Genomic DNA, 22848 nt, shown 5'->3' with positions numbered 1-22848 from the left:
CAGCCCCCAGACAACGAAGCCAGCCTTGTCGCCGCTGACTCGCCCACCGGCAGTATCCATGGCAATGACAGCATGGCTTGGGCACTCGTTCCTGGTTCAAATGGCTGGACCAGCTCCCTCAAACCCAAAAGGAACCCCCTGCAACCCCTCATCTGACCTAGATGTGGTGTGAATACGGCACGCACTAGAAAGCGTGGGCAAATCGGACCGTTGAGCCACCAACTCTGTGCGGGACAGGGCCCTCCCCCCTAGACACACATTATCATCAACAGCAGAAAACAGACGTGTTAGAAGTAGTAGTAGACTTTCCAGGCTTCCTAGGAAGGATCCCACCAGCCGCAGGTCCTGACTCCATCAATGCAGGGCGTCCATGCGTCTCCACCCCCTCAGAAGCGGACAACTCGCCCACCGAGCTCTCCTCTATCTCCACAACTTCCCTCTCCAGTTGCACCCCAGGAGTAGTGGCCCTGGATGCCAAGGATTTGTGTGGTTGCTGACCCGGCTTCCTTGCACCGGCTCCACCCACGGATTTTTGGGTCACCTTACCGCAGCACCTTGGGCGCTTGCCGCTGGTATCGCTCCTCCGCATCTCCAACTTCACCTGGTGCTGGCTGGTCCCGGGAGAGTCGCCGCCTGCAGAGTTAGAGGACATGGCGGCTGCAGCAGCATGATTCCCCTGCCAAGGCTTCGCCCCTGCTGACTCATCACTAGGGGAGGAGCCCGCCTTTTCCTGATCCTGATGCTCGGGTGAGACAGACACCCCCGGAAACCCCACCCGCCGATGAAGCGGATTCCTTCCAGATGCACCACCCGTGGGTGCAAACAAACGCTTTGCAGGTGGTCCTGAAGGGGCCCGCACAGGTCTCCCACTGTGACCCGAGCTCTGGGGGAGGAGTCCGGAGATGAGCTCTCCACTGGACGCGACCTCCGAGCTTATACGGACTCCTGCCCCCCTGTCCCTGACCGAAGGCTCGATATCGCAGGACAGATGAGAGCTGCTCCTGCTGCCACTCTGCTCCTCTGGACGCCACCTCTGCCCTGAGCTGGGAAAGCAGCCTGTCCTACGTCCGCTATCTCATCCAGCACCCGCAGGGCTGCACACCAGTAGACCTCAGTAGTGAAGGTTTATCCTTGCTGGGATGTTTTGTGGCACAGCAGAAATGCACATTGAGATTTGTGACATCTCTGCTCATAAGGGGTATATTGCTGTACATTAGGAATGCACTGCACTGAAGCTTGTTTGGTGTCCTTTTATATCCTAAAGGTACTGCTTTATTTGGCTACAGATTGGAAAAATACAACAGTGAAGCTGGTCTGTACTTTCTGGTTTTGTGCCGCACAGCAGAAATGCACATCATTGGGTCTTGTTACATCTCTGCTCATAATTGTTATATTGCTGCACATCAGACATACACAAGATTGAGGTCTGTGGGAGGCCTTTTGGGTCCTCGCTGGACGACATTATCAAGGATGTCACTGGAGGTAAGAGCACTCTCCTCCTTCAGTCCTCCAGGGGGAAGGAGCCCCGCCGTCAGCCGGGTCCTTCCTTTCCCACAGCGAAGTGGTCTTTTCGCCAGTCAGGGTCTGCAGGCAAACCCTCCCAGGCCGACTAAGGCTCAGCTGGGGGACTAAAACGCCCCCGGGTGCGTAAGCAAATCACGCCAGCACCCAAACCTGCCAATGTATGTAGCCTTCCCCCGCCCGTCTCTGGGGTGGGAAGTCGGCTTTGCAGGTTCACAGATAGGTGCACCTCCCTGCTCTCTCACCAGTGGGGGGTCTCTTCGGAGTACTAGATAGGGTTCCTTTCTATCCCCGAACAGGTTTTTTCCCTTGTGTCTCCATCTCCTTCTGGCTCGTCGGTCTGCCCTGGGGCAGTGTGGGACTTGCCAGGTTGCAGGGTAAGTTTACCTGTCCTGCAGGACGAGAGGTTTGAGGGTTTCTATTCGAATCTGTTCTTGGCGAAGATAGACGGGGTGCGTCCGATTTTGTCTCTCAAGCCCTACATGCCCTTGTGAATGTTGGGTAGTTCCACATGGAATCCAGGTGGTAGCTGCGCTCCGGGGGACTTTCCGGCTTTCCTTGGACATCAAGGACGCATATATGCATGTCCCATATTGTGCAAGTCAGAGTTTTCTGTGCTTTGCGATGAGGGAGGTCCACTGTCAGTTTGTGGCCCTTCCTTTTGATCTGGCACCAGCACCAAGAGTATTCACCAGGGAGCTCTTGCTTATCCTAGCTTAGCTGGACCTGCGAGGCTTTGCCATTGTGGCTACTTGGTAGACCTTTTTCTGAGAGCAGTTTCTGGCTCAGAATTGGTGGATGTGTCTGTAGCCATTCAGACCCTCCGAGAATTCGGGTGTGTGGGTGTTAAACATTTTGGAGTCGGTCCTGGTCCCGACTCAGCGTTTGGAGTACCTAGGGTTGACCCGGACTCTTCGCTGGCGAAGGTCTTTCTTTCCCTGGGGAAATTGCAGACTCTTCTGTCTGAAGTGAAGGCATTGGCATCACGCAATCGGTCATCTCTCCGTTTTGCATGCGAGTCCAGGGTCTGTTGGTAGCCTCCTTCGAGGCGGTGTCGTATGCCCAGTTCCACACTTGTGTCTTCCTGAGGGATATACTGTCCGAGTGGTACAAATCTCTTTTGTCTCTGGATTATCAGATTCAGATTGTGCCACGTGGTCAGAGTCTTTCTGAGGTGGTACCTGAGATCCCTGACTCTTCGGTCCGTGAGGTCGTTCTTCCCTTCCAGTGGATGGTGATTATGGATGCCAGCCTCACGGTTTGAGGGGGGCGCCTGGGGGGTCCAGTCGGCTCAGGGTCGCTGGACTCTAGGGGGCCTACGGCCACACCACCACCTCGAATGCATCCGCTCTTGTCTGATCTCGGTAGCTAACCAGGGTTAATACTTGGATGAGAGACCGCCTGGGAATACCAGGTGCTGTAAATCCTGTCTGCCGATCATTGTCCTAGTTTTTGGGCGATCAGGTTATGCCTCTCCTCGTGGTCGAAGTTGCAAGGTCGTCCGAGCTGGATTCAGCCGGACGACATCACGGGCGTGGTATACTGGCAGGCGGACTACCGGAGTCGCCAGATGCTGGACCAGGGTGACTGGTCTTTGGACTTGGAGGTGTTTCAGCTCCCTTGCAGGAGGTGAGACTCGCAGGGCATGGATCTCCTGGTCCGCTTGTCTCAACTGCAAGGTGTCGAAGTTCGTGGCCAGGTCTAGCGATCCTGTACAGACGCGTCAGTCGCGTTGATGGCCCTGTGGGGTCAGTATTGGCTACTTTATACCTTTCCTCCATTGTAGTTGCTTCCTCGGCTGCTCCACAGAGTGGAGGCTGAGGGGATCCTGTTGAATCTAATCGCTCCAGATTGGCCTTGGCGTCCTTGCTACGCCAATCTTGGGCGCCTGGTGGCGGAGGTACCCTGGCGGTTGCCAGGACGTGAGGACCTTCTGTCTCAGGTTTCCATACTTCCCCCTGTTGTACAGTCACTGGCTTGCACGACATGGCTTTTGGAAGCCAGGTTCTAAGAGACCGGGGTCTGTCCGACTCGGTCATCTCACCATGCTGAGGGCACGGTAGTCTTCTTCTAGGAAGATCTACCATTGTACCTAGAAGGCCTACATCTCTTGGTGTGAAGAGATGGGGTGTCGTACTCGGTGTCCAGGGTCCTGCTGTTTTTACAGCTTGGAGTGGACCTAAAAAATGCCTTAAGCACCGTTTGGGGGCAGACTTCAGCCTTGGTTGTGTCTTTCAGTGGCCTTTTGCGGCCCATTCCCTGGTGGGTACCCTTTTGTGCATGGGGTTTGTCATATACTTTCCCCTCTTGGCCCACCTCTTTCCCCATGAGTTTTGACTCATAGGGATTAGGTGGTGATGGTGCGCCCGCGACCTTCCCTTCTTCCGAAGGTGGTTTCGGCCTTTCACCTAAATGAGGACTTTTTGTTCTTCCATCCTTATGACCTCGGCCGACGCATCCTACGGTGGTTGCGTTTCATACTTTAGGCGTGGTACGCGCTTTGCGGGTATACCGGCCTGCTGCGGCTCTGTTTCGGAGATCTGACGCTCCTTTTTGTGTCGGTGGCTGGTCCACAAAGGGGCCTGGCGGTCTCGTCAACCACCATTATCGGTGGATCAGGCAGACCGTCATACAGGCCTATGCTCTTAGATGGCGGGCGCCCCCTTTCCGGTCACGGCACTTTCGACCAGGGCAATGGGTGCTTCCTGGGTTTTCCGCCATCATGCGTCTGTCTCACAGGTGTGCGAGGCGGCGACTTGGTCGTCCGTTCGCGTTTTTTTTCAAAATTTTACAAGGTTGATATGAGTGCATCTTCTGATGCTTCTTTCGGCCGCAAGGTTTTGCAGGCGGCTATTTAAGGTTGCAACTCCTCCGCTGAGGAGTTCTGCTTGCTTTTGGGGTGAAGTTTTAATTGGGTTTTACTGATTGTTCCCACCCCTCATTTTTTACACTGTTTGGGGACGTCCCACTTGTCAAGATTTAAGGAGCTGTGTCCGTCCATGGACGATGAGAGAAAATAGGATTTTTTGTACTCGCTGTAAAATGCTTTTCTCTGACATCCATGGACGGACATGGCACCCTCCCCTCCTTTTTTAGGTTTGTACTGCTTGTTACGAACTGAGGCTGCATACTGCAGGGAGGAGGGTTATGTCTGGAGGGACTGCCCCCCTAGACGGGGCTGTTCAACTCAGATAATTAACTAACTACATGTTATTTTAAAAAAACATGTTTCTGCCTAGTCCTCTCCTGTGAACAGGAACATAACCCACTTGTCAAGATTTAAGGAGCTGTGTCCGTCCATGGACGTTGGAGAAAAGGATTTTACGGTGAGTACAAAAAATCCTATTTTTCCGTGGATTTTTGTTTAAAGGGCGTTGGCCGTGAACTTGATATGCATACACACATTTTCTGAAAAACCTGGTAATTTTAAAGTTTGTCAAAAAGTCCTATCGTGTGTATGGGCCTTTACTGCACTTCAGAAAAACACAATGCTGCAGGTTGCTTGTGTCCTTTCTCAGTGTTGGTTCTATCTGACTGCACTACAGAACTGCATAACAGAAAAGATTGTCTTGTGTTCCATATTATTTTACCCTGTAGCACAGCAGAAATGCACAACATGGGAGTTGGTGTTTTTTTCTGTGTTCATATTGACCTTAGAATTGTATTTGGTGGTTTGCCAGAAATACGCAACATATAAGTTCTTTCTGTCTTATATTTATGGCCTTGTTTTGCTGTACATCAGTAAAATTCCACAGCAAAGGGGCTTCCCATCCTTTCTGTATTTATATTAGTTATGACCTAGCTAGCTGCACTTCAGAAACATGCAGCATTTAGGGTTTGCTTGTGTCTTAGGCCCCATGCACACAAGACGCTGCTAAACTCGAGTTCAGAGGCATTTGGGCATTTTTTTCAACTGCCCCTGAACACATTTAATGTTATTCTATGTGTCCATGCACACAATCACGTTTTTTGGCGTTTTAAAGCAGTTGGGTTTATGTCCGTTTTTTCAGAAGCGTTTTATTTTTGCGTTTTAAACTTTGGGTCTACAATGTCTTTGAGATATATATATGTGTGTGTGTGTGTGTGTGTGTGTATAATCTGAAAAATATAATATTTTTATTTTGCTAGACACCTTCTATTTCTTTGATTTCAGGGGCACTTTTATAGAGTTTAGAAATGGGATGTTAAATGTATCTCCCATTGGAAGAAATTGTACCCAGGAGGAACGTATTGAATTCTTTGAACTGGACAAGGTAGGTGGAATAGTATCTTGTTTGACTAGTGTCACTTTTTCCCATATTAAGCCACCATTTTTTATTTGTGTTGAAACCCTAAAACCTAAAAACTAAAAAAGATCTGCATATATTCAGTAATTCTAAAACTGTATTGGATACATTAGACTTAAAAACAAATACATTACAACATACAGTATTTACATGTATTCATTTAACAATTTTGTGACTGCATTGTTATGGATTACATTTTTACCCCTAAAGTCTAAAAATGTTTTAATTGTGTCTCTGAATTGGGGGCGTACTGCTGGGTGATTGATCCTGCTAGCTTCTTGTAAAATTTGGACACCCTGGATTTAATGACTTGACCTGATATCGGAAACCAGTAAACAATTCTTGCTTCAAAAATGTTTATTCAGATCAACTTTTATAGCACTCTGCCTTGATAAGGGGGCTCTGTAGGGTAATCTATAATGTCAAAGACTTTAATATAATATTAATAAACATTTTTTCCTGACTTGCAATAAATTGTGCCATCTATCTTATCACTACGGTGTTCAGCACTGATCAGTGGCTTATGACCACATGGTGTGCAACCAGAGCATATAGTTCTTGATACAAGATCCTGACTCTTCCTCTTAAGGCTACTTTCACACTGGGGCAGAGGGGGAGGGTTAAAGCGCCGCTAATTTCAGCAGAGCTTTACCGCTGTTATAGCAGCACTTTTTGGACCACTAGCAGGGCGCTTTTAACCCTCGCTAGCGGCCGAGGAAAAGCTTAAAAGTGCCCGTGTTGGGGCACTGCCGAAGCACTTTGCAGGCGCTTTGGCAGCGATGCTCATTAATTTGAATGACAGAGGCGGTGACGTACGACGGCACTATAAAGGGGAAGTTCCATTCGAATAGCTCCACACTTTGGGCTGATTATGCTAATTTCCCGTCTCATAACTTGCTTCTGAGCATGCATGTTTTTTCCCCCGCCGTTAAAGTGTACACATGACCGTTTTTCACTACGTGAAAAATAGAGCATGTTCTAAATTTTTAATGCCCATTTTTCTCGTTGAGGAAAAATGCTCTGGAGCCTACACACGACCGTTTTTAACGACCAATTAAAAAAATTGAATTTTTCTCGTCGTGAAAAATGGTCGTGTGTACGCGGCATAATTGTATTGAGTGGCCAAACTCCCTTCCGCAGAAAAGTTTTATCCCTATTGTGGGTTCACCAGTATGGTATTTTGTAAATTGAAATCGTATCCCCTCTCAAGCGTCTCTTGTCCAGAGAAAATAAGTTCAGTGCTCGCAACCTTTCTTTAGAACTGGACAGCATACTTCAGGTGTGTCCGGACCAAAGTCTTGAGTGGGAGAATTCTCGCTTTATCCCTGGATTTTATCCTCTTTTTAATACATGCTAATATTCTGTTTGCTTTGTTGGCAGCGGCTTGGCATTGCATGCCATTGCCGAGCCTATCATCTACTAGCACCCTCAGGTCCTTTTCCATCCTAGATTCCCCCAGAGATTATCCCTACTAGTGAGTAGATTGCATTCTTATTTTTGACACCCAAATGCATTATTTTAAATTTTTCTACATTAAACCCCATTTGCCTTGTAGTTGCCCACCCCATTCATTTGTTCAGATCTTCCACATCGTAGAAGTTATTGCCCTGCATAGCTTAGTGTCTACTGCAAATACAGAGATTGAGCTGTTTACCCCATCTTCCAGGTTGTTTATGAACAAATTAAATATGATTGGTCCCAGCCAAGAACCCTGGGGGACCCCACTACCTACCCCTGACCATTCTGAGTACTCCCCATTTATCACCACCCTCTGAACTCGTACTTGTAGCCAGTTTTCAATCCATGTACTCCCCTTATGATCCATGCCAACGGACCTTATTTTGTACAGTAAATGTTTATGGGGAACTGTGTTGCATGCTTTTACAAAATCCAGCTGGTACCATTCCAGTCAGTAGACTGTCAGTAAAAATTAGGAACAATGGGCCAGATTCACAAAGCAGATGCGCCGACTTAACTTGAGATGCGCGGCGTAAATTGAAATTTGCGCCGCGCATATTTTTGCGCCTGATCCTCAAAACGAGATACGCCTGAAATCCAGGTTTTTCTGTCCTACCTAAAATAATTACACCGGCGCTTCTTCGCACGCGAAATACGCTAGACACGCCGCTGTTTTGATAGGCAAAGATGCAAATGAGGGAAATAAGGCGATCCACAATATTAAGTGTGTGCGGCGTAGATTACGCCCTGTGCGCTTCTGTTAGTTTCCCGGCGGGAAGTTACACTTTATAAAAGCAGCCCTAATTTTACACCAGCCGTGTAAAGGTCAGCTAAAGCAACACCATTAAGGAAGAGCTGAGCACACACACTTGCCGGACTACAATCTGTCTGCCAACATGCCAGGGCCATCCATGCTCATAACTGCACTAGTGACTTTAGAGGCTCAAAGAAGGAGGAGGGAACGGAGGAGGAGGGCACAGGAGAGGATCTACCGCAGACGCCTAGACGTGTTTGGCATGGCTGCTTCTGAGGTGTATCGCAACTTCAGATTCAACCGCAAAGCCATCATGGAAATAACCACAATCCTGCAGGATGACCTCACCAGCCCAACACAACGCTCACATGCAGTGCAGCCACTGATCAAGGTACTGGCAACACTCCATTTCCTGGCCACTGGCTCTTTTCAGCGTACAAGTGGAGGTGTGGCTGGGATGTCACAATCCTCCATTAGCAGATGTGTGCACCAGGTTGTCCCTGCAATCCTCAGACGCATGGCCAATCAAATCATCAAACCCTCCCAGGAGGTCCAGCGAATGAACACAATGACCGTTTTTTTCAAAATTGCAGGATTCCCACGCACCATCGGGGCCATTGATTGCACACATGTGGCACTACAGCCCCCCCATGAGACAGAGCACATGTACCGCAATAGGAAGCATTGGCATTCAATCAATGTACAGGTGATAGTGGATGCCCAATGCCTCATATGGCACGTATCTGCCAAATTCCCAGGGTCCAGCCATGACAGCTACATATACCGTCACAGCAACATCTCCAGAGAATTGGAACAGAACGTGTATGGGGACAGCTGGCTGGTTGGTGAGTGACATGGGTGTCAGGTATGACTGTCCCCCCCCCCATGATGCAGACATCACGAGGGGCACATGCATGACTAACATCCTCCTGTCTTTTTCCCTTCCAGGTGACTCTGCATATGCACTGGGACCCCATCTTATGACTCCATACCGGAACCCCCAAACCCCAGGAGAAGAAAACTACAATGCTGCACACATACGTACCCGTGGAGTGGTGGAACGCACATTTGGCCTCCTGAAGTCCCGTTTCCGATGCCTGGATAAGTCTGGGGGTACCCTGTTGTATTCCCCAAACTTTGTGTGCCAGATCATCGGTGCATGTTGCATTTTGCACAACTTCGCAGTGAGAAGGGGCCTGGAGATTGACCTACGTGATGAACTGACCCCTGAACCAGACATTCCCCCCCTAACCCAGGGTACTCCCTCTTCTGAGGGAACAGCAGCCAGGAGACGCCTCGCAGAAGGCATCTTTGCACAGTAAACACACACATTAAACATGGCACAATGAGAATGCATGAATGCACACCCACTGTGGTCCCTAGCACAGACACATCACATGCACATCTAATTGGATTAGATCCAAGTACCCCCAATGGTACTTGGGAGCAGTAACGCCACGCCACGGCTCCAATTATGTCACTGTGCATTCATACACCATTCACATGGACCTGGGATCACTTCTCCCTGTTCCTGGGGATCCCTACTCCACCAAAACTGAGGGTGACACCCTTATTTAATCAGGAATGCCACCCCCACATTCACACATCATTCACACACATTAAACAAATCATAAGTACAGTATACAAAAAAAAAAAATCAAAAGTACCCCCAAAAATTAACGGCAGCGGCGTAAGCTACGCCTGGGCCGCCCACGGGCACGGCCACGGCCAACCAGAGGAGCCTCCTGGGGGGCAGGGGAAGGAGGAGCCTCCTGGGGGGGGGGGTGAGCAGGGGAAGGAGGAGCCTCCCCTGGTGACTGTCCTCTTGCTGGCCTGCCCTCCAAAGCCACTGCTATCCTGGTCAGACTGAGAGTGAGGGCAGCCGTATTGGCCTGGACAGCCCGGGTGTTGTCCTGGACAGCCTGGGTCAGGGCACTCACCTCCTGGGCCACGCTTGTTGTGGCGGTCTGCAGGTCACAAATGCATGTGATGACCGCCAAGGAGTTTGTGGCCACATCAGTGAGTGACTCCTTAATTGAACCCAGGCTGTCCTCCATCTGAGTCAGTCTGTTTGATCTGAGCCAGATGGCGGGTCTGCCGGGCATTGTCCCTCTGCAGATTGGCCGGCAGACGCTCGGCCACCCCCCTTGTCTCATGGGTCGCCATCCTGCCTGCAGCTGAGTCTTGTGGCCTGGGAGGAGGGGAGAGAGACCCTTGTGGGTGGAGCCCTGTTGGGGGAGGAGTGGAAGGGGCTACCCCTGATGGTGGCCTGACTGCTGCCAGCCTCAGGGGTAGCCTCAGGGGTCAACAAATCCGAGGCTAAAAGGACTTCCCTGGCAATGTCCATATCTTCATCCTCCACCCCCTCATCCTCCTCCCCCTCAACCTCCTCATGAGGGGAGGTGTGGCCACTCCCCTCCCCTGGGGACTCCTGCCCTTCTTGGGACTCTTCTGCAGCCTGTTGTCCAGGGGATGGTGCAGCAGCCTGGCCTGATGGCCCATCCATCTCCTGGCCATCTGTGGAGGACACAAAACAATCACAGGTTGGAGGATCCACACACTTTGCACATCTTCCCTTCCCTCACCCACACATGCTAATCACCAGATAGAAAAACCCAAAACTTACCTGTCCTCACAGGAGAATCAGATTGATAGCCAGGCAGGCCCACCACCTGCTGTGGGTGGAAACACCGGGCCACTGCCCATTCCTCCTCACTCAGCCTGACGGGGCAGGCTGGGCCTCCTCCAGTGCCCGTGGCATGGGCATTGATCTTGGCCATCTTGTCACGGACCAGGCTCTTAAGATCGTTGATCTTCTTTTGTATCCCACTGGGGGTCCTCGTCTCTCCCCCCCCCCCCCACCCGCAGCATTGATCTGATCAGTGATTTTCTGGATGATCTCTTCTGATTCAGCTTCCTGTGCTTCGGTGCCATAACACCCACCACACCAACAAAAAACAAACACAACAAACAAACACAAAAATCAAACCACACAAGCAGACAGCGAATACAAATTCAAAAACAAACTCCAAAAAAACAAACAGAAAATACACTCAGAAAAAACACACAACTACTACACTCTACTACTCCTCCAAATCTTTTTAACTAACACTAAACTCACCAACACACACCAACAGACGACAGAGCAGAAGCAACTTGCTCTAGGAAGGGGAACACAGGGATGTACTTTTGCAAGGGAAGTGTGTTTGTCTGGGGCTATTTATACACAGGGCGATTCTCAAACTAAGTACGCTTGGCCTTTTTCCTATCTCACTGATTGCGCCGAGCCAAGTTCTGCACATGCCCAGTTAGATGCAGATTTGTGCGCGCATGCGCAGTACGGCCGGACCTTCATTTGCATGGGGTCACGGCTCATTACAATGGAGCACGCCCACTTCCTTCCCACTTGCAATAACCCCGCCTTACGCCTCGGGATTTAAGTTACGCTTGCGCAATTTGGTGCGCAAATGCGCTGTGGATTCGGCACTTACGACACAAAATTAAGGCGCCGTAACTTAAATGACATACGTTTTGAGTAACTTAAAGCGGGGGTTCACCCTATTAAAAAAAATATATATATTTTTTTTATTCTAGCATAAAATTCGGCATCGTAGCGCGAGCTACAGTATGCCGGTCTTACATTTTTTATCCCCGTACTCACTGTTTAATCCTACCTAGACGATTCCGACTGCCCACGGGGAATGGGCGTTCCAATCCAGACGGAAAGTGATTGACGGCCGGCTCTGGCGCGCCACACTTCTCCGGAAATAGCCGAAATAGGCTTGGCTCTTCACGGCGCCTGCGCATAGCCTGTGCGCAGGCGCCGTGAAGAGCCGAGACCTACTCCGGCTGTCTTCGGGGAGCGTGATGTGCCAGAGTCGGCCGTCAATCACCCTCCCTCTTGCTAGGAACGCCCATTCCCCGTGGCAGACGGAATCGTCTAGGTACGATTAAACAGTGAGTACTGGGATAAAAAATGTAAGACCGGCATACTGTAGCTCGCGCTACGATGCCGAATTGTATGCTGAAATGTTGTTCAGCAGGGTGAACCACCGCTTTAATTTGCGCCGCTGTTTGTGAATCTGGCCCAATGGTCTTAGCCATTACTTGACGGAGTACCTTCGGGTGCAAGCCATCTGGTCCCGGGGATTTATTAATGTAACGTTTCCCAAGTCCATTTCTAATTCTAGAGGGGGATTGTGTGTGATTCCGTGCTAAGGATAAAAGTACTGGGCAGAAAAAAGTACTGAATAGACAGAGAACTACTGCCCCTACAAGTTACTACCACCTAGAATAGATGGAGTACAAATATATGGATTAAAAAGCAGTGTGGGTGTGGCGCTGTTCTGTGTAGGTAAAAAGTGTTGGCGTCTGATAAGATAGAAAAAAAGTAAATGATTAAAGTGACGAGTGCCGAGTGGTCTTTTTGAAAAAAGTGCATGGAATTGATGCTGTTGTGTTACACCCTCAGCCGGGTTAATCCTAAACCATATGAGAAACTCCTGTGCGTATGGTGATGCAGCTTGAAATGTATAAGGAGACAAGTGCTAAATGTAACCTTAAAGGTCCTAATGAAATTGATGCTAGTGTGTTACACCCTCGGCCAGGTCCTAAACTATGTGAGGAACTCCTGTGCATAAAAGTGATACAGCTTGATGCGCGTTTAAACTACAGTACAGACCAAAAGTTTGGACACACCTTCTCATTCAAAGAGTTTTCTTTATTTTCATGACTATGAAAATTGTAGATTCACACTGAAGGCATCAAAACTATGAATTAACACATGTGGAATTATACATAACAAAAAAGTGTGAAACCACTGAAAATATATTTCATATTCTAGGTTCTTCAAAGTAGCCACCTTTTGCAGCAGACACATCTCTAGAACTGTTAAGAGGAGACTGTGTGAATCAGGAAGAGACTTGTTTGGGCCAAAGAACACAAGGAATGGACATTAGACCAGTGGAAACCTGTGCTTTGGTCTGATGAGTCCAAACTTGAGATCTTTGGTTCCAACCCCCGTGTCTTTGTGCAACGCAGAAAAGGTGAACGGATGGACTCTACATGCCTGGTTCCCACCGTGAAGAATGGAGGAGGAGGTGTGATGGTGTGGGTGTGCTTTGCTGGTGACACTGTTGGGGATTTATTCAAAATTGAAGGCATACTAAACCAGCATGGCTACCACAGCATCTTGCAGCGGCATGCTATTCCATCCAGTTTGCGTTTAGTTGGACCATCATTTATTTTTCAACAGGACAATGACCCCAAACACACCTCCAGGCTGTGTAAGGGCTATTTGACCAAGAAGGAGAGTGATGGGATACTGCGCCAGGTGACTGCCTCTTGAAGCTCATCAAGAGAATGCCAAGAGTGTGCAAAGCAGTAATCAAAGCAAAAGGTGGCTACTTTGAACAATATATATTTTCAGTTGTTTCACACTTTTTTGTTATGTATAATTCCACATGTGTTAATTCATAGTTTTGATGCCTTCAGTGTGAATCTACAATTTTCATAGTCATGAAAATAAAGAAAACTCTTTGAATGAGAAGGTGTGTCCAAACTTTTGGTCTGTACTGTATATTAAATGGCCACTAATAGGTTAACATTCACTAATATCGCAATTGATAAAATTCAAATATTTATTTATGCACAAGCAAACAATGTACATACAAAATATGATGACTATATGCAAACGCTCAAACTCCTATGGGTCTGTAATTAAAAATGTGTTAAATAGTTTAAATCTAATTTGATCTTTTATGACATTGATAAAATCAAAGGACATTGGAGAGGAGTAAAAAAAGAATTAAAGTTTCACAGAATGAAACTAAGTGGATTTTTCCATGGGTATGAACATCGACTTATGCCACGTACACACGATCCGTTTGTCTGATGAAAACGGTCTGATTGACCGTTTTCATCAGACGAACCGATCGTGTGTTGGCCCCATCAGTTTTTTTCCCATCGGTGAAAAAAACTTAGAACCTGTTTTTAAAATGTATCTAATGGTTAAAAAAAACGATCGTCTGTGGGGAAATCCATCGGTTAAGAATCGACGCATGCTCAGAATCAAGTCGACGCATGCTCGGAAGCATTGAACTTCATTTTTCTCAGCACGTCGTTGTGTTTTACGTCACCGTGTTCTGACACGATAGTTTTTTTAACTGATGGTGTGTAGGCAAGACTGATTTAAGTCGGCTTCATCGGATATCTGATGAAAAAATCCATCAGACCGTTTTCATCGGATGAACCGATCGTGTTTTAAACAGTTTTTTAAACTTTTTAATTAGACCCATAGGAGTATGAGGCCCCTTGCACACTGGGGCGTTTTTCATGTGGTACAGCGCTAAAAATAACGCTGCTATACAGCATGAAAAATCATGCCCTGCAGTGTTCACTGTGAAAGCCCGAAGGCTTTCACATTGAAGCGGTGCGCTAGCAGGAGCGCACCAAAAGTCCTGCTAGCCGCATCTTTACCGCGGTATAGGAGCGGTGTGTTCAAAGCGCGGTATTAACCCTTTTTCGGCCGCTAGCGGGGGTTAAAACCTCACCACTAGCGCCCGAATATCGCGGTAAATACGACGGTATAGCCGCGCTACAAATAGCTCGGCTATACCGTCACCGCGGCTGCACGCCTCAGTGTGAAACCAGCCTGAGTGTTTGCATATAGTCAGCCCCCCCATTCTTTCCCATCATTGAGCATAAAAAAAACCTTCTCACGTAGTCCCCCCCCCCTTTTTTTATTTTTTTGTTAATGCTTTTTTTATTTTAGCATTTTTATGTCTCTAATTTTAGTATTTTTTGCAGTATGTTTATATTTATTTTATCTCATCTTCACTTCGTTTAAACCATCTCGGTTTATCCGATTTTTTTTCTTTTAATTTTTATATCTCCATCTTCCACTTTTGAGGCATAATTTTAAATATATTCATCTAACCACTGTTGATCAAGCTTCTACTTTTAATTTTCCTCATTTGGTCCCACCCTCCCATGTATAATAATTTTAGCACATGTCCCTACACATCTTGGCACCATTTTTTATACCGATCTTTTTTATTTAAATAACATATATTCTTTATTATAGAATTTTTTTTATAGGAGATGTAGTCATGGTACTCCTATTCATTTTTAATATAGTCATTATTTTATTAAACCACCTATAAGAATAGGTATCCAATACGTATGTGATAGGGTACATGGTTTTATAATAAGATACCAAAGTGTTTGTTTTAGGTTTTACTTTTGTATTGTTTTTATTGCTTTTTTTTAGTGTAGAGTGTCCCCACTAAACCTCAAATTTAAGTTCCGGCATACCATCATGTACAATCGTACTTTAAAATTTAATTCTAGAGTACTTTAGAGATGTACAGATCTCGATCTTCATATGGCCACAGTGATTACATCCGTAGACCTGTATCGGACTTCGGTCCTCAAAATCACACCAAAAATGGCCGCTGAGGTTTTGGTTCAGGCTGTTGAGTGGGAACGGTCTCCGGTCTTCAAAAGCACACCAAACATGGCCGTTGTGGATATACACGTGGACCGACATGCTTTCGGCCCTCAAAACCCCATCAAAAATGTCTGCCACGGTTATTTGCGCAGGCCCAGTGGGACCACAACACACTATAAAACTGAAGTGAGTTAATGCAAGATGCATGCTCCAGATGTCAGAGTGACGAAACGCATAGAGGGAAGCTTAATATGTCTTTGCATCACTTCCGGTCAGGGCCATAGACAGGATTTCCTATTTGAGTGTCTGCATTGTTTGTCTCAAAAAAATGTTTTAAATTGTGAGTACGTTTCCACTTTTTTCTTGAAATAAATATACTTTTAAACGGTATCACGCTATGGGCATCCTTCTCTATCTACCATCTTTGGAGAGAACGGTAAACATCTTGGACAGATCGTTTCCCAGATTGCTTCACAGTGGCACATACTGTGGCTGCCTAATGCCCCTGGTGGTATGAAATTTCTGGTGAGTGCATTTGCAATAAGAGCACGGAAAAATCACCTACACTGAAATCACCTGATTAAGAAGATAAGAATCTGCATTTTTATGTCAAAAAGCACTGGACACTTTTTCTTTGAGCACAAGTCACTTTTGTATTTTTCACTGTTTATCACAACCCTGAGTGAAAAAAATTATTAATTTTATATATATATTTTTTTATTATTTTTATGTACATTGTTTGCTTGCGCATATATTAATATTTTAATTTTATTCATTGTGATATAAGTGGCTATTTAATATAGTTTAAACACGCATCAAGCTGTATCACCTTTTATACACAGGAGTTCCTCACATAGTTTAGGATTAACCCGGCCGAGGGTGTAACACACTAGCATCAATTTCGGGTTACATTTAGCACTTGTCTCCTTACACATTTCAAACTGCATCACCATACGCACAGGCATGGCTTGACAAATTTGCTTGGAATCTAGGAGCCAGCTAAAAAAGTTAGGCGCCAGAAAACGCGTGCCGAGCTCGCGCGCAGAAGCGAACGCATACGTGAGCAGCGCCCGCATAGGTAAACGGTATACAAACCACACATGTGTATTAAGTCATGTTTTGCGAAGTGGTCAAATACTTATTTCACTCATTAAAATGCAAATCCATTTAGAACTTTTTTTAAATGCATTTTTCTGGATATTTTTGTTATTCTGTCACTCACTGTTAAAATAAACCTACAGTTCAATTTTAGACTGATCATTTCTTTGTCAGTGGGCAAATGTACAAAATGAGCAGGGGATAAAATACTTTTTTTTCCCCTCACTGCATGCCAGTCAGTTATGACCTTTTAGTCCATTTTCAAAACAGATATTCTACATGAAGACTTGCTGCTTAGATGTCCCTATATCTTTGTCCACCATAATAGAATAATATGGCACTGACCTATCTTTTAGGCTGTCAAAAACTGGACTGCTTATTTGCATTACTGTTGCAATGAACTATAAAAATATATATTGGTTACATTTAGTGGGTTAGTCAGCTTTTCCTTTTAAAAACATATATCCTTTTTTTTTTCTCTCTCTCTCTCTCTCTTTTAAGACAAACCTGTTTTAATGTCCAGCATACTTTTTTTTCCTTTATCCCCCTACATCTCTATTCAGTCACAGGGAGCAAAGAAAATGGCCAGTACCTGCAGGTTTGATGCAGCAAGTGAATTTGATCCATGTGACAAAAGTGTTGCTTGGAGATTGGTCTAGCGCTGTCATATGGGAGCTGGCAGAGTTCTAAGCCATGTGTGAACTTCAGCAGTTTTTTTTTTTCTTAATTGCACATTCCATCCCATAGGACCGGCGCTCCGCGGATTAGGCTGAAGCCGTGGCCTCGCCTAAAACATCCTGTCCGCAGCTCGTCGCGATCCTTGGGCAAAGGCTGCCAGGATCGCGGCGAGCTGTGGGCAAGATGTTTTAGGCGAGGCCGCGGCTTCGGTCTGGTCCGCGGAGCGCCTAGTCCGCCACAATCCTGGGGAAAAGGCGCTCTGCGGACTAGGCCGAAGCCGCGGCCTCGCCTAAAACATCCTGCCGGCAGCGATCCTGGGAAAAGGCCGCGAGCGGCAGATGCCCACCTTCCAAGCCAAGACCCCACTCGCCAGGACGCTATTTCTTGTCGCCATGGCGACCGGGATTTGTCGAGCCCTGCGCACAGGAGTTTCTCATATGGTTTAGGATTACCCCGGCTGAGGGTGTAACACAGCAGCATCAATTCCATGCACTTTTTTCAAAAAGACCACTCGGCACTTGTCACTTTAATCATTTTACTTATTTTCCTTTTTTTTTTTTTTTTTTTTTTAGACGCTTACACTTTTTACCTACACAGAACAGCTCCACACCTACACTGCTTTTTAATCCATTTCTAATTTCTGTCCTCTGTTAGCCATGAGGGTGCTTCCTGTGATATGTAATGGGGACAAACACTGCAGTTTTGGCTACTGAAGCCCCCCGATTCCATTGCGAAGACTGAGGAGAAGAATAAATTCAATACCATTTCCCCATCCTTTGTAACCAGATGTCCTTCCTCCTTCCTCCTTCCTCATTTATGGGACCAATATGGTCTGTCCTCCCTTTTTTACTGTTTATATACTAAATGAATTTCTGGGGATTTTTTTTGCTCTCCTCCGCTATGTGTCTTTCGTGTTCTATCTTAGCCGCCCTAGTTGCACCCTTGCATATCTTGTTGCGTTCTTTGTAAAGTCTGAATGCTGATGATGATGATCCCTCAGCCTTGTGTTTTTTTGAAGGCCTTCTCCTTTTGCTTTTATATGCATTTTTACATTGGAGTTGAGCCATCCAGGACTTTTGTTCACTCTTTTAAATTTATTTCCCAATGGGATGCATTGGCTAATGGCCTTTTTTAATATGCTCCTAAAGCAACCCCATCTCTCCTCCGTGTTCTTTATTTCTAAGATTTTATCCCAATTTATATCTTCTAGCAAGGTTCGTAGTTTAGGGAAGTTGGCACTTTTGAAATTCAGTGTCTTTGTATTCCCTTTATTCCCCTTGTGTTTCCTATTTGTGTGATTCATACTGAAGCCGATTGACCTGTGATCGCTGTTTCCTAAATTGCCCTGTATTTCCACATCTGTGATCATGTCTGGTGCTATCTTCATTCTCTGCTCCTGTTAGCATGTCAAACTATGCACCGTAGCAGAGCCTTATTGGCTTTGAGTGCTTGCTTTCCCTTTCCATTCTCTTGCTTTTATAATTTTTATATAATTTTATGATAAGTACCACATATCGGTATCCATCTACTCATCCTTGAGTATCATTGCTACTGCTATTACATTTTGTCTTCTTTTGCAGAAGGAACAGTTTAGAGAGAAGTTTGTGGCGGATTTACGGAAAGAATTTGAAGGAAAGGATTTAACATTTTCAATAGGTAATGTATGGAAGCAATTTGTGACATTACTGGTCCACTGTAAAAAAGAAGAAAAATTTAGGATATGGAGGACCCTGAAGCTGGAAACTCCCATTTTTCAGATATCATCATTTGATGTTTTAAATTGATCGTGTTAGCTTGAGTTTTTGAGCTCAGTAAACAGCCTAAATCTGCTCACGAGTAAAATATTAATCAATGTTTCTTAATTGCCCAAATAAAAAAAACACACGATTGTATGAAAACATTACACATTTCTATTAACCAGTTGACGACCACCACACAATGATATACTTTGGCAGAATGGCACGGGGCAGCAGATGGTCGTGCATGTACGTCCCTGCCTCCCAGCAGGCGGGGGCCTGATTGGGGCCCCCCGGTGCCTGCGGCGGTCGGAATCATTCCAGGAGCGATCCGTAATGAGGGGGAGGCCACCCATTTATGGCCACCCCCTCACAATCGCTCCTGACCAGTGGTATGTTTCCTCTGCCTGTGAAAGTGTAATTGCAGGCAGAGGAAGTGATGTCGCTCTCCTCATGTCGGTCTCTCCTCTGCGCAGGACGAAAAGAAGACAACCCAGAGTAAGTGCACCAACAGTACATTGACACCAGTACACGTAGATCACCCCCAGTCAGTGTCACCGATTTGCAATGTTAATTTTTTTACTGATCACTGCATTTGGTATCATTTGTGACTAAAAATGTGCCAGGGCAGTTAGTGGTAGGCGCCTTTAGGTGTATGGTACCCCCAAACCCCCCTAATAAAGGTTTAACCCCTTGATCGCCCACCAGGTATACCTTTCACCCCCTGTCACCAATGTCACTAAGCAATCTTTTTTCTGATTGCCGTATTAGTGTTGCGGGTGATACTAGTTAGCCTGTTAGTTATGTAGGTTCACTGTCGGGTACCCCCATATACTACCTAATAAAGGTTTTAACCCCCTGATTGCCCCCTAGTTAACCCTTTCACCAGTGATCACTGTATAGGTGTCAGTGGTGACTCTAGTTAACTAATTAGATATTTGGGTCCACCGTCAGGTTTTTATACAGCAAAATGAAGGAAAAACGTTCTGGACAGCCGCACTTCGAAAAAAAATAGCTTTTATTGTGAAATCAAAAAAACACACAAAAAGCATGCCACAGCAGACGGGGTAAAAAACTGACGCGTTTCACACCAAACTTCAGTGCTTTTTCATAGCTTATCAAGCTTGCCATAGCTTGGTAAGCTATGAATAAGCACTAAAGTTTGGTGTGAAATGCGACGGCTTTTTACCCCGTCTGCTGTGGCATGCTTTTTGTGTGTTTTCTGATTTAAAAATAAAAGCAATTTATTTTTGGAGTGCGGCTGTCCAGAACGTTTTCCCTTAATTTTGCATCATTCCATGCATTGCCAGCACCCTTGACTTTGGATCAGGTGAGGAGACTTTCTGATTAGTATCTTAGAGCGGTGATTCCTCTTTTTCAGTCAGGTTTTTATAGCGCCAGGTACCCCCATATATTAAACGTGAAAAATATTATTTACTGCGCTGTCCATGAGTTGCTCGAATGAGTGATATTATATGTGAAAAATTGCTGCAACTTTATGTGAGACACACAGAATCAATAAAATGTTAAAATAATAATGTATCATTGATAATGTATAAAGCTCATGAAGTGTACAAAAAACAAAAATAGAGACTGTAAGAACCCTCTGAATGTCCAGTACGCACCAATGAGTTGCTGAGAATATATTCCACAAAATAAGGTTCAAAGTGACAGTTCAAACGATAATTCTTCAACCCTCTATTCCGCAGTGACCTGAAACCACGACACCCAAGAATAATGTGAGAGGGTATAGTAAGAAAGGTCCTCCACCAATGATAATACTGCTGCTTACCAGCTTGCTAGATCTCTTGTTAAGGAGATCGCATACGCCTGTGGCTTATTTCCCAGCCCCGGGTCTCTGTACTTGGATAGCAAGGTGTCCCCAGCAAATCTACTCAGGATGTCCTCAGTGTAAATGGTATTCAATCATTCCCCATGTAAGGATAGAAAGGCTTCCATAGTGTAACTTTAGGTTCTCTAAGGGGTGATGGCGATAGTCTTGCTCAATCCATTGCCATCACCCCTTAGCGTAACTTTTTTAAGTTCTCTATGGAAGCCTTTCTATCCTTTCGGGTGTTATCAGTTAAGTTTTAATGTCAGATAGGGTCTGCGTCGCCCCAGGCAGTGTCAGATTATTGCCAGTAGCGCCAACACCCACACACGCACCATACATCTCCCTTAGTTGTATAGTATCTGTATAGTATCTGATCTATACTAGCGTCCCCAGCAGTTTAGGGTTCCCAACAACGCAGTGTTAGTGGGATCAGCCCAGATACCTGCTAGCACCTGCGTTTTTCCCCTCCGCCCAGCCAAGTGCAGTATCGATCGATCGATCACTGTCACTTGCAAAACGCATAACTGCAGCATTCGCCAGGCTGGCCTGATCCCTGCGATCGCTAACAGTTTTTTTCGGTAGCATTTGATACAGTTGCTGACAGTCTAGGTGCTTTGTTTCCCGTGACTAGTGTACCAGTAAATTTTAGAGCCCAAAATGGCAAATCGAAGGTACACTAGTGAATATTCCTACACGTTTCTGAGCAGGACAGATAGGGAAAAGAAAGTCACTCCTCTGTCAGATTCAGGCTCAGAATACGATCCTGTAGACGACAGCGGCTCCATGATAGATATCACTGACAATGGAGTTGTGGTCCCTGCCAAGGTCAGGCATACCCGACCCCATTCTTCTTCTGTTGTTGAGGTGCAAGAACTGCAGGGCTCTCGTATGGAGCAGAGAAGTACTAGTGCCGCTCATCCTTCTGATGAACTGGCAAGCACCAGCAGCCTAGTACACCCTGGTCATACATCCAGCACTGCAGTATCGCATGGTGACAATGGCGAGTCCCATAAGTGCAGTTCAAGCTGGCTAGCACAAGTAGTGTCCCGCTGCCACCAAGTAGACAAAGACAGGCCCGTCATGCTCATAGTGTCTTTCCTGCAGAATTTGCCAATCCTAATTGGAAGCCCACCACTTCTGCAGCACCTGTACTTCCCCCATTCACTAACTAACCCAGAATTCAGGTGGAAACGTCACTTGATTTTAATTCGCGGTTTTTCACGTTATTTGTATGCAGGTCAATTCATAGCCACTAATACCCAGTCCTCCCTTGCCAGAGAATGGAAACCAATTACGGTTTCTGACCTTTCTGGGCCTATCCCTCGAGATGGGCAAAGTTAAAATGAGTACGTTGCGGTCATATTGGTCCATTGACCCAGTTTACCATATGCCCATGTTCTCTGCCTCCATGGTCAGGGCACGATACAAGCAGCTCTTGCGGTTCATGCATTTCAACGACAATGAACTGATGTCCTTGTGGAGACCCTGGATACGATCGACTCGGCCCCTCGTAAACCACTTCAGCTAACGTTTTGCAGCCTTGTTTACTCCCCATCAAGTTCTCTGCGTTGATGAGTCCCTGATTACATTTCCTGGCCACTTGTCTTTCAAACATCTTCCCAGCAAGCGTGCCAGATATGGGGTCTAGATATATAAGCTCTGTGACAGGACCACAGGCTATACATGTAGTTTTATGGTTTACAAGGAAAGAGATAGCCACATAGAGCCAGAGAACTGCCCAGATTATATAGGGAGCTCTGGCAAGATTGTGTGGGACTTGGTGTCACCCTTATTCGGAAAGGGGTACCATTTGTATGTGGACAATTATTACACAAGCGTGCCACTTTTTAGTCACTTGTTTGATCATCAAATTGGCACATGTGGCACTGTGCGATCTAATCGCCGGGGCTTACTCCAGAGGCTTGTAGATTTCCATCTTAGGCTGGGGGAGAGAGCATGCTTCAAGTGTAATGATTTGCTCGCTGTGAAGTGGAGGGATAATAAGAATGTTTTCGTTCTTTCCTCCCTTCACG

At 46.2% G+C, this 22848-nt stretch overlaps 1 protein-coding gene across 1 annotated transcript in view; it reads left to right on the top strand.

Annotated features, from left to right (window-relative positions):
- Positions 1-22848, top strand: part of PMM2 (phosphomannomutase 2) — a 113933-nt gene that overhangs the window by 68324 nt on the left and 22761 nt on the right. The window contains exons 5-6 of the mRNA XM_040356974.1: positions 5675-5774; positions 18826-18901. Of these exons, the coding sequence (XP_040212908.1) occupies positions 5675-5774; positions 18826-18901 (176 nt within the window). The remainder of the gene's footprint in view (positions 1-5674; positions 5775-18825; positions 18902-22848) is intronic.

The sequence above is a fragment of the Rana temporaria genome, chromosome 6, assembly GCF_905171775.1.
Source record: "Rana temporaria chromosome 6, aRanTem1.1, whole genome shotgun sequence".
Taxonomy (NCBI): Eukaryota; Metazoa; Chordata; class Amphibia; order Anura; family Ranidae; genus Rana; species Rana temporaria.
The sequence above is the reverse complement of the archived record's forward strand: the minus strand, read 5'-3'. Positions and strand labels throughout refer to the sequence as shown.